The sequence below is a fragment of the Podarcis liolepis genome, assembly GCF_965112155.1.
Source record: "Podarcis liolepis genome assembly, chromosome: 1".
Taxonomy (NCBI): Eukaryota; Metazoa; Chordata; class Lepidosauria; order Squamata; family Lacertidae; genus Podarcis; species Podarcis liolepis.
Genome location: NC_139554.1, coordinates 17,188,500 through 17,201,023, shown reverse-complemented (window position 1 = coordinate 17,201,023; position 12,524 = coordinate 17,188,500). Strand labels below are relative to the sequence as shown.

Sequence of the window (12,524 nt, the reverse complement as noted above, 5' to 3'; positions counted from 1 at the left end):
ACCATGAGGATCTAATCCAGTGTTTCCCAAACTTGGGTCTCCACTTGATTTTGGACTACAGTTCCCATCATTCTGCCCATTGTTCTGCCCAGACACTGAGGTCCAGTGCCGAGGGCCTTTTGGCGATTCCCTCGCTACGAGAAGCCAAGTTACAGGGAACCAGGCAGAGGGCCTTCTCGGTAGTGGCACCCGCCCTGTGGAACGCCGTCCCATCAGATGTCAAAGAGAACAACAACTACCAAACTTTTAGAAGACATCTGAAGGCAGCCCTGTTTAGGGAAGCTTTTAATGTTTAATAGGTTACTGTATTTCAGTGTTCTGTTGGAAGCTGCCCAGAGTGGCTGGGGAAACCCAGCCAGATGGGCGGGGTATAAATAATAAATAAATCATCATCATCATCCCTGATCACTGGTCCTGCTAGCTAGGGATGATGGGAATTGTAGTCCAAAAACAGCTGGAGACCCAAGTTTGGGAAACTCTGATCTAGTCCAACAATGCAGGAATCTTTCACCCAACGTTGGGCTTGAACCCACAACCCTCAGATTAAGAGACTAATTCTCTACCGACAGAGCTATCACCTTCTCCTTTTCCTCGATTAGTACCAAACCTGAAGACAAACTGTGAGGTGTCCTTTATTCTATTATAATTAATTTCCTTATTACCAGAAAGCCAAAGAAAAAGCCCAGCTGCTGTGACTTTCGTATTATGGAGACTTGGGAAGATTAGGTAAGACTAGCTTGGCTAACACTTTCTTCTCACTTTTCTATGCAAACCAGGTGCTGGGTTTCTACCGTGGGGTGTCGATGACTGTCATAACTGCATCGTTTATTACATCGTTCTCTTTTGGCATCTACAAAAACATCCTTTATAACATCTGCAGATTTCGATATGGCTCTGCAGACAGAAAACCGTCAAAGGCAGATGTGTCTTTTGCGGCAGCTGCTACTGGTGCAATCCGGGTAGGTTACGAGTCAAATAATGTTTTGTTTTGTTTTTAACTGCAAGGAATGAAAGTTTATGCACAAATTCAATCCAGTTGGGGGAAGGCCAAAGCCACACTATACACGTAAAGCTAGGGCTGCCATACATTATTGGGATTTCAAAGGCGGAATTGACGTCCGGCAGGAACGTCAAAGGCAGTGCTTTGTCCTAGATCAGGGGTCAGCAAACTTTTTCAGCAGGGGTCTGGTCCACTGTACCTCAGACCTTGTGGGGGCCAGACTATATTTTTTGGGGAAAATGAACGAATTCCTAGGCCCCACAAATAACCCAGAGATGCATTTCAAATAAAAGGACACATTCTACTCATGTAAAAACACGCTGATTCCCAGACCGTCCGCAGGCTGGATTTAGAAGGCGATTGGGCTGGATCCGGCCCCCGGGCCTTAGTTTGCCTTAGTTTGCCTACCCATGTCCTAGATCTTAGGCAAGTCAATCAATTAATTTTGCCGTTTTTGGTCTTCGGGGATTTATTGAATGATTTATTCAAATTTAGAGTGATTTATTCAAATACAGACAGGTAGACTTTAATTAGAAATAATGAACTGTTGTGAAGTTTGCGGAAGTCCACAATAAGTGTGTTTATTTATTTTTTTTAATGTCTGAGTTTATTGAAGAATGAACTAATGTTTTATGTATACTCCCTTTTTATTTTCTTTTTATTTTCTTTCTTTTTAAGAATTAAATGTACTTACAAAAGGTATATATTTATATCCCTTACTTTCTTCCTTTCTGGAGTTTCTGCTTTTATTCTTTTATTTTTTGCTCTCTCTACATAAGCTTTTGTATTTTCTTTTTGTTTAAGTTTCTGCATTTTGATTTATGTATATGTGCAATACAATCAATTAAAAAAAGGGCAAGTCGGTCAATTAATTTTGGCGTTTTTGGTCTTTGGGGTGTCCTGGTAAAGCACTCTTATTCCACTTTAACAGTCATGCCTTATCCCAAAGAATCCTGGGAACTGTAGCTTGTTGTGTCTGCTGGGAGTTGTTAGGAGACCCTTAACAAACTACAGTTCCCAGGATTGTTTGGGAGGAAATCATAAAGGTTAAAGTGGAATAAGGTTGGCACCTATCTGTCCTTGGGGTAAAATTGTGAAAAAAAGCTCAACAACTTTGGGTGGCCCTCATGCAAATCTGGCCCTCTTTGAAAAAAGTTTGGGCACCCCATAATACATGAGTTTGGACCCAAGGCTCTGTATCTTCATGGTCTGGTCTGGGGATGTGTGGGTGATGAGCTTCTACAGGAAACATCTCTTTCTAGACCACTAATTCCTAATTACACCCTTCAGGTTGTGCTAATGTCACCTGCAGAGTTGGCCAAAGTGAGACTACAGATCCAGAAAGATCCCTTGGCTATTCCACCCCACGTCCTGATCTCCAAGCCTAAGTACCAAGGAGCTGTGCACTGCCTGCGGACCGTCGTGAAGGAGGAAGGTTTCAGGGGTCTATACAAGGGGTCTTTGGCTCTGATGTGGAGAGACTGCTGCTCATCTGTCGTCTATTTCCTCACCTACAATGTCCTGTGCGACTGGCTTACTCCAGCGGGAAAAGACAGAGCAGGTGTGTGCATTAAATGAGAAGGGCTTGTTTCAGGAGTTTTGAAAAACCTGTCTTCATAGCTTCTGCATTGGAGTCACCACAATTCTGCAACTTTCGTATAGAGTGTTTGTTCCCGGCACTAAGTTATCATGGCTAGCAGCCATTGATAGCTGCCTGCTCCATAAATTTGCCCAATGCAAATTGGTTGGTGGACATTCTGTGGGATAAAGTTCCATAGTTTAACTCTGTGCTGTGGGAGAAAGCGCTTTATTTTGTCTACCCTGAATCTCCCAGCCTACAGCTTCTTTAGATATCCCCAAGTTCTAGTGTCAAGTCCTCTCTCTACCGTTCTGTAACCCCTTGGGGTTTGCATGCCTACAGCAAACAGGGGAAGCTGGATGTTGACACCTCCCTCTTGCCCATAGGTGCTGCTGCTGCTGTTTTGGCTACGTAAGCAGCGGCACTCAAACCGGAAAATAGATGGGAATGATTAGAACAGAGTATTATCATTGGCACAATTTGCTCCAGTTGTGTAATATGCTTGGAGCACCTGTTATGAAATTCTATTTGAGCTTCTCTTGTGTAACTGGTTAACTCAGAGGCCGCGTCCTCTGATGTCATCCAAGAACTCTTCCTCTCCAACTTCCCCTCGAATGCTTATTAACTGCAGTCATGCCGGCTAACTGCACCTTTCAAATGCATCGCTAAAGCCTATACAGCTCGGGTGTAGGGGCACCTTCTAAATGATGAAATGGATTTTATTTTTAGCTCTTCACTAATCCCAGAGGCATGATAGCCCATCTCATGCAACGTGTAGGGAAGGAGGAAGGGAGAGGAGAGGCCAGCGACCCTGGAAGCATTTTCACAGGTGCCTGGGCTGGGGTGGGGGGCCAGAGCATGACAAATGTTCCAAGTATTTCAGGCACATTAAAAAAAAATAAAATAATAATAATAACAATAATAATTATAATTATAAATTTTTATTTATACCTCACCCTCCCCAGCCAAGGCTGGGCTCAGGGCAGCTAACAAGCAATAATAAAAACAAGTTGAATGAATACAACTTAAAAACAAAATTAAAATACAACATTAAAATATTGAAACATTAAAATATTAAAATGTAGCCTCATCGCAGGAGGAGAAAGGAAAAGAAAAAAGAAAGAGGGGGAGGGAATCAAATTGACTCCAATCCAAAGGCCAGGCAGAACAACTCTGTCTTACAGGCCCTGCGGAAAGAAATCAGATCCTGCAGGGCCCTGGTCTCATGAGGCAGAGCATTCCACCAGGCCGGAGCCAGTGTTGAAAAGGCCCTGGCTCTGGTTGAAGCTAATCTAACTTCCTTAGGGCCCGGGACCACTAGGGTGTTGCTATTTATGGACCTTGAGGCGGTCCCGTAGGTACGAGGGTCCTAGGCCGTGAAGGGCTTTAAAGCTCAAAACCAGCACCTTAAATCTGACCCTGTACTCCACCAGGAGCCAGTGCAGCTGGAAAAGCACTGGGTGAATATGCTCCCATGGCAGAGACCCCGTGAGGAGCCTCGCTGCAGCATTCTGCACCCGCTGGAGTTTCTGGGACAGCTTCAAGGGCAGCCCCGCGTAGAGCATCTTATTAAATGGGGAAATAATAAAGCTATAAGCGATCTCAGTCAATATGGCTGCAATGAGTTGTATCACAATCACAGGTGGACCTGACTTTAGGAAGTTAGTAATTGTTCAATGCAAAAATACAGAACATGTTCAGAACATCAGTCAGCGTCCCTCCCCACACAAGTAATCCCGGTGGGGCGGGGGGGGGGAGTTCCATTCTCTCTGTGTTCCTCCCACAATTTATATGGTCTATCTAGGAGGTTAGCTTGAGGAAATAAGATAGCCTGTTCATGCATATGGGTTTTTATTTTATAATATAAAGGTAGAATATTTGTGCTGACACATGGAACAGGAAGAGTGCACAGCTACAAACATAGGGAGGAATTCAAGGTTGCACTGCTACGAATGATCAGTTTCTGCTTGCCTGGTGGAACAATCTCCCCTCTCCTCTCCCTGTGTGCTAGTTCGGGGGATCTCCAGAACAAGTTTTTGTGTTTTTTTTGCGGGGGAGGCAGGGTGTGAGGAAGGAGTTGGCAAGCCCCATTGTGCAAGGGGAAATCCTTGCGCATTCACTGTGTTCCATCCAAATTTCCTGCCTTATTGGGAAGCAGTGGCAGCTGATGCTTCTAGGAAAAATTGTCCTGGTACCCACTGTAACAACTTCATGCTAAGTGCCACACTTTAAACTAAGGCTTTTCTTCTAGAAAGAAAAGATGCCAGTTCTGTGTACCCTTGAGTACCCCCAGAAAAAAGCACCGGTAATAACAAACAAAATAATAACCCCGCCACCCCAGTTTAAAAGGCCATAGATTGCTTTAGGTAAAGGTAAAGGGACCCCTGACCATTAGGTCCAGTTGTGACCGACTCTGGTGTTGCGGCGCTCATCTCGCTTTATTGGCCGAGGAAGCCGGCGTACAGCTTCCGGCGCATGTGGCCAGCATGACTAAGCTGCTTCTGGCGAACCAGAGCAGCGCATGGAAACGCCGTTTACCTTCCCGCCGGAGCGGTACCTATTTATCTACTTGCACTTTGATGTGCTTTCGAACTGCTAGGTTGACAAGAGCAGGAACTGAGCAACGGGAGCTCACCCCGTTGTGGGGATTCGAACCGCCAACCTTCTGATCGGCAAGCTCTAGGCTCTGTGGTTTAACCCACAGTGCCACCCGTGTCCCACTCACTTTAATCAATGGGACTTGATTTTGAGTCTGGCTCTCACACGGAGATTCCCGTAAATGTTGTGTATGGATTGCACAACCGACTGATTTAATCATGTAACCTGGTTTAACCAAGCTGTAGAGACCAAGGCTGTGTACACACCATACATTTAAAGCAATGCAGTTTGTAAAGGGTGATGGGAATGGTAGCTCTGTGAGGGGTAAACTACAGTTTCCAGGAAGCTCTGGGAGAAGCCATGTGCTTTAAATATATGGAGTGTAGTCAGCCTTCGATCTGGGAAAGCTGAAGGGATGTAAACGTATTTGGAACCTTTCAGCGGCCAGCTAGATGGCCGCTCAATCAAATTTAATTAGGATTTGAAGAGAAAGGGAACCCACTTGTCCCGGATGCCAGAGAAAGGGGAAGCTTCAAAAAGCAGAGCCTCTTAAGAAAGGCCTGCCTGATGTTTCACAGAAGGTATGTCAAGAATCTTGTGCATGGACTACGGAGTGCAGGTCAGAGAGGCAGCATGACATATAATTCCAACAGGGGATATCTGCTCTCTAAGCTCATTAGCAGATTTCTCTGTGTGCTTAATCCCAATATGAGATACTTGCAAAGTATCTTCTTACAGTCTTCCTTCCATAGTTCAGAGCTGATTGGAAGCAACTGCCCTGCATAAATTAGGCCTCTCTCATGGCCATCAACCTCTCTGCCTATTACCCCACAGTAGTGCCTTATCATCTTATCTGCTGCTTGTGGGAACTAGCCTTAGGTAGGACTTGAGTCAGGCTAAGGAACTTGGCCAGGGGCAGCAAAAAGTGGATTAGCCACTATTTGGCATCTGGTTCAATCTGGGAGACCTTGAGATTCTAGGGGTGTGTGTGAAAAGAGTAGACCTCACAAGATTAAGTCTGCCCACTGCTGATCTGGAAGACAATAATAATACCACTACTTAAGAGGGCATAGCTAGCTAAGTTATACTCAAGAGTAGACCCATTGAAATTAGCATGTCTATTAGCAGCTGCAGTCCCAAGGGCAAGCCAGGGAGTTTCTCCCACCCACAATTAGTTTTAATGTATCTATTGCGGTTTTTTTATTTGTAAGTCACTTTGGGTTGCCACAGGCAAGATAAAGCGGCTAAGAAATTTAATAAGTGATAATAATAAATAAAAACAACTATTTCAAATGTCCAAAAAATTACTAAATCAAAACGTGTGTCAACATTCTGCATTCTAATTAAAGAGCAGTCCCCATTTCTCCTCTGCAAACCTATCTCGCTGTCAGTTTAACGCTACTTATAATTACGTTTTGCAGACTTATGGGCTGTGCTTCTTTCTGGAGGCTGCGCTGGAGTCCTGGCCTGGGGCACGGCCACCCCGATGGATGTCATCAAATCCCGGATGCAGGTGGATGGCGAGGGCCTGCGCAGATACTCGGGATTAGTACACTGCGTAAGGGACAGCGTAAGAGAAGAGGGGGTGAGAGTCCTCTTCAAAGGCCTCGGACTAAACTCCATCCGCGCTTTCCCTGCAAATATGATGGTGTTCTTTACTTACGAAGGTGTGCTTAGGCTAGGCGAACGCTGGATGAAATAAAGGGCGCATTGCAGCCTTCGCTAGCTGGCGTCCTCGAGAGCAGGGCCGGGGAACCTTTGCCATCAGAGGGCCACGTACAAACAGGTGGGACAACGAATGCTAAATTCATCTTTGTACAGTAGGGTAGTTTCTACACACAGTTGTGCACCCCTCACTATCTTCCATCCAGGCATTCAAAGGGCATTATTATAATTGAAGGACACATTCCAGCCAGGCAAAAAACCTCAAGGACCATTGAGGGGTGTGGTCTAGGGAGAGGGGTGTGACTAGAGAGGGGCGTGGTCTAGAAAGTCTCAAGGGACAAACAGAGAGGTCTGGAGGGCCACAGTTGCCCCCTGTGCTGGAGACTCCCCCATCCCTGCACCTGGAGGACACCAGGATGGCAAAGGCTGCTTCACTGCAATATCATCTCTCCAAAGCAGTCTTTTCCTTTCGGAATGCTTAACTGAATTTCTTTCGAGAAAACCATCTGTGCGTTGAGAAATTATTATTATTTATTTGATTTGCATTGCACTTGCTACATAGAGAGTCCTTAAGCAACTGACATAAAGCATGACATATCTGGAAAAAAGAACATCACATTGCAATAAAAACCATACAAAGACCCATGGAACAGACCCAGCAAAACAGCAGCAGCAAAAATAAAGTCAGAAGCAAGACGTATCATCGAGCAACATAACAATCCTTCAGATGACTGGGAGAAGAGAGATTTCCCCTTTCATCTGGTGTGGAAAGGATGCTGGCGACAGGCTTGGGAAGGCATTCCACAGATAGGAAGCCACAACTGAAAAGGCCCTGCCCTTGTTGTCACTCGCTGAACGTTCTTTGGAGGGGCGCTCTGAGGGCCCAAGATGAAGACCTGGGGGCCCAGGTAAGCCACCCTGTGGTCCCTTGATAAAGGGCGGTATATAAATTTAATAATAACTTAATATTCATTGCACACATACGCTGCTCTGCTTACCTTCGCTTCTGACCCCACCCATCACTGACCACTGGCCTTTACAAGGTTGCTCAGAAAGGAAAGTGGTCTTCCCGCTGAAAAAAGGTTCTCCATCCCTGATTTAATTCTGGGTTCATCTGTTTTCCATATCCAGACATGGATGCTTCACTTTAGAAACAGATGCACATGAATATCGCTGCCTGAAGTTGCTTAAAGCTGAAAACTTGCAAGTGTAAAGACAGAAGGAAAAATGGACACATCCAGAGATCTGGATTTGCCAGTGATGGGCAATGGAAGAGTTTGATGTTCTAAACATTTCATTGACCCCAAATTACTCGTTACTGAACAAACAATAGAGCTGTTCACCAGAGAGGCACGGAAAGCTCAAGGCCACCGGCAGAAACAAGACACCACATGTAACATTCCATGTCCAAGAATTGCTTTGCTGGAAAACTGCAGCTTGCAGTGGGAAGGCACATGTTGCATAAAAGGCTACTAATGGCCTTCCATTTACAACATGCTTTGCTTGACAAGGAAAAGTCGGCACTTTTAATTCTGCTCTCCCATTTATGCCATTGCAATCTCATTCATTCCCAGACAAGTCCTTTTTTTACAAGCTCTGCAAGGGGAACTGGCTTTTGTGAGCACTAAGGGAATTTGGCATGCTGAATTAGAGCATCACGGCATGCTCAGGCAATTGGAACTACCCTTAGGCAAACCTTTGCAAAAGCAGTGCTAGGTGGTTCACATTAAATTACGTGAAACTGCCGTTTTCTACTCCCCAATTTTCATTAGGGAAGCTGTATTTGTCTGCTGCAGGTGTGAGCTTTCGTGGACTAGAGTCCTGTATCATCAGATACAGGAAGTGTTATCTTAAGTTGGCAGGTAGATATACATGGTCTTTGTGTGTGTGTGTGTGTGTGTGTGTGTGTGTGAGAGAGAGAGAGAGAGAGAGAGAGAGAGAGAGAGAAAGATTGTAAACAGTGAGTTTAGAGTGTAATTTTATTTTGTTAAAGCTCAAATGTATTAAAATCTTACAATGACGATTCTTAAAGGAGTGCTGAGAACAACACTGGGAAGCTAACCCACATTTTAGGGTAAAAACCCATTATTTTCCTTCAGTACACAGGTGATAGAACTGAATTTCTTGATTCAGCCATGTGATCTGGTTTCACTGCTCATTTCCTGTTGAGATTCCTTTCCTGTGCAGCAGTGGCTTTCAGGCTGTGCACTGGGAATTCCTGGAGCTACTCAGAAGCTCATGAAAAGTTTTTTTGATGAATAACAGCAAATAGGTTTCCTGAAAAAGACAGCAGGGGCACTGCTACCGAACTTCCCTGATATGCACTGCTCCAGCTTTGGGGCCCCAGACCTTGCTGGGCTCAGACTCCAGATACCCCCAGCTAGCCTGGCCAATGACCTGAGGACCTAAGGTTGTTTGAGGTCATGCTCTCAGTTCACAATGGGCAAGGATGTAGCCCAACTGTGCCCCCGCATGAACTGAGGGTGCACCCTTGAACGTGTAGCTCAATGGAAAGTGTTTCCAGCACTTTAATGAACCGCTGTACTATACAATTAGAAAGTGTACAGTCCTCAACAAGACCATGCAAGTCCATCTGGCCCATGAGTTTACGGTGACCTGGGACTATTGCAAGAGCTAGCAAATATTGCTGCATATAGCGTCTGCTCCACAAACAGCTCACTACAAGTTTTGTTGTTCTGTATGGGACAATGACAATAAAGATTATTGTATCGTATTATAAGTGTCCCCTAAGCAAATTTAAAGTGATTTCTACCAGCCTATATTTATGTGCAACATCTGATAATAGTTGCATCTTTTGAGTGCTCACACACAAAAATGCGCAAGTCTATACACAAGGTAATAATGGCAAAAACAGCCTTTGTTCTGCAAGATCTCCCTGTTTTTATTGCGTATGGTTTCAGTTTGTACAGTTGCTATGCATGATTAATAAACAATTCCCTTTACACCATCGTAAGCTGCTGTGCAAGATGTCAGAGCAGGGCTGGATTCACTGCCGCCCTTCTTAGCGCTTTTCAAAAATAAACTCTCTTTGATTAGCTGCACCATTGTTAACAAAAACGAAACAAAAGACAAAAGCTAATGAACCAGACACATCAACATGATTTGCTACAAGAACGTATGGCAGGTCACAATGCTCCAGTTGCAATTTCTCATCCACACTCACCTGTTGTGGCACCTCAGCCTTCAACTAGTTTGATTGTAACTAGCAAAGACATACTAGGTTGGCGCAGTGTGCTTTCAGTGCATGGTATACAGGTCTGATGCATATAACCCACACAGCAGATCTCTACTGATGCAGAGTTTCAATGAACTGTGGATTCACGCCGTATCTAATGCTCACTACTTAAAGAAGACAAAAATGGAAACAGGAAGCTTTGTTTCTGCTTGCATCACAAACCTGAGAACCTGTTGTGTAGGAAATACTCAATGAGGGTTATAGTTTGTGGACTAATTCATGCTGAAAGATTATATGAACAACAGAAAGAGAGAGACACACAAAGAGAGAGACAGAGAGAGAGAGATAACCAGCTCTTAATCTCAACAATATAAACACAGAAACAAAGATGTCCTTTGTCTTGCAGCCACATTGCTGATGTCACAGCATCGCTTGGCGATTTTTAACTTCCCAGTTATCAGAAAGGTTTGGTTTTTTTGCCCGTTGTATACACTGTCTCTACTGTGATAATCTCTTAGCAGTCCATGCTGCCCCTGAGAAATAATAGCTATTATTATTAGTTTCCCTTGCTTTGCAAGGCAAAAACCAGCAACAATTTGCTTGCTGGGCTTGACAAAACCCCAAAAAGTCCAGTATAGACAACTTATAGATACTAGCCAGGTATCATTTGCAGAAAGACTCATCAACCAACTTCTATGTTCTTAGAACCACTGAAATATAAGTGACTGCCCAAATGAAACTTGCCAGGCTGTTAGAAACACAGCAGGTCTTTAGTTCACACACTACTCGCTTGTGGAGGGCAAGCATGTTGAAAAGGGGCTCAGGGCTGCACCTTTAGCTATGAAATAAAAGTTTCTTCTTCCTGCTTCCACCATCACCACTGATTGTGTGCAGTAGAATGTCTGAAGGGGTGAGGCTGCCTGTGCAATTTGCAACCATGACTCCAAGTTGCACCGGGAGCCTCCACTCACAGGAAAGGGGTTCCTGCTGCAGAGATCATGTTGGTCAGAATGGTGAAGGCAGAAGGAGCAGCTTGACTTGGATGAGATGGTCCCAAGCTCCCTCTCAACCGGCTCGTAACAAGTGGACAGCGCTTTTGAGAAGGCCAAATTGCAATCATGTCCACTGTAACTAAACAACCGAAAAAGGAAAAAAACAAAGACAAATGTATATTCTGGATGGAAGAGTTTAGTTTATCTTTGAAACAGGCACAGCTCCTAGATGTAAAAACATGCCTAACACGGCTCCCACGGTAGCAGAATCTGGCATTGCACCACCTTTGTAATTAGCGTTTTTCTTAATATTGCGTTCCGTGCATTGGGTCCTCTTGTTGACAAAGCAAGTCTTTTCCAGGTGATCGGGTTATCTTGCTAACCCGTAATTAGTCAAATGAAGTCCTAGGCCAATGTCTGTTTTTTCCAAACACAAACTACATATTCCCAAAGTCACTGGTGACAATGGAGGGCGACTTTGAAAGTAACTTGCTAGAAGCAGAAAGGTACGTTGTTAGGGAGAGGCGGCAGACGAGAGGCTAGGGCAACACCTATCAAGTGTGCTCTATGTGTACTGATAAATCAACATGCACTTCTGTAATTAGTAATCAAACGCCAGCTTCCGCGGAGTCATAAATTCCTTCACTATTTCATCGGTGATCTGCTTTCGCCTTTGCTGGTGAGCAGCGATCAAGGGCTGCAGTGTTTCAATCAACGCCTTCTTCAGTTCTCCTGTCAGCAGTGCTCCACTTGTATAGGCCTGCCAAGAGAATGCCAGGGTCATATCTGGTAACATCTGGGGAAAGAACCCTCCTGCAAGTCTCTTGGAAAGGAACAGCTGCTGGCAAGCAACGCAATCTGTTTGTCTTAATTAGATACATCATTCCCTCTGACGTATCTCTCGAGCTGCCATAGAAAGGGAAATTTTTAGGCACGGAGGATCCTGGTTTAAGGCCTAGAGGTTTGAGCTGATGACTCAGTGAGGACTTTTTTATTATTACTCCTAAGGGCACTTACTGAGGAACACTTTGCAGAGATTAGCTGCCTCTTACTTTAAGCCACTGCGTTGTGTTCGGAACATAGAGGGAGAAGGATGGGGTTGCATTCAATGTAGCACAAAGGTGAATACTGTGTCAGTGTGAGGATTTCTTTGTGCGTGATGGAAAGTTCTCCTCTCCGCCCCCCATGCATGCCCCAAATCTCTTCCGGGTTTCCCCCCAACCCTCTGGAGCAGATTTGGTGATGGTGTGCATGGAGGGAGGGAGGGAGGGGTATCCATTTGCACTAAGGCTAATTCTTGCACTAGTACGAACGTTGCATACCTTTTGTGGACTTTCCTACCCTTTTAATGCAGGCGTGAAGGATGGGTTCTGATGCCTCAACAACCCGCCATGATGAAAAGTCTGCAATTTTCCCCCTGGGTGATTTGTATACTGATTGTGCATTCTTCTTTCATGGGAAATTTACAGAGCATAGAAGGAAGCGTCAACTCGC

The 12,524-nt window shown here is 44.8% G+C and overlaps 2 protein-coding genes across 7 annotated transcripts in view; one reads left to right on the top strand and one right to left on the bottom strand.

The window, feature by feature from the left end:
* The window catches only part of SLC25A47 (solute carrier family 25 member 47), a 41,186-nt gene extending 31,376 nt beyond the window's left edge, over window positions 1-9,810 (top strand). Inside the window, exons 4-7 of one of the 3 annotated variants that reach the window (XR_014529627.1) lie at window positions 777-959; window positions 2,291-2,561; window positions 3,309-3,408; window positions 6,599-9,810. Coding sequence is in view for 1 of the 3 variants with exons in the window: in XM_083519689.1 (XP_083375815.1) it covers window positions 777-959; window positions 2,291-2,561; window positions 6,599-6,879 (735 nt within the window). In the remaining 2 variants the exon portion in view is untranslated. The remainder of the gene's footprint in view (window positions 1-776; window positions 960-2,290; window positions 2,562-3,308; window positions 3,409-6,598) is intronic. The other 2 variants (XR_014529628.1, XM_083519689.1) reach the window with 2 other exon arrangements.
* The window catches only part of WARS1 (tryptophanyl-tRNA synthetase 1), a 26,681-nt gene continuing 23,876 nt past the window's right edge, over window positions 9,720-12,524 (bottom strand). For all 4 annotated transcript variants that reach the window (XM_083519180.1, XM_083519179.1, XM_083519181.1 and 1 more), the window contains one exon: window positions 9,720-11,790. In XM_083519180.1, the coding sequence (XP_083375306.1) occupies window positions 11,632-11,790 (159 nt within the window). In that variant the 3' untranslated portion in view covers window positions 9,720-11,631. The remainder of the gene's footprint in view (window positions 11,791-12,524) is intronic.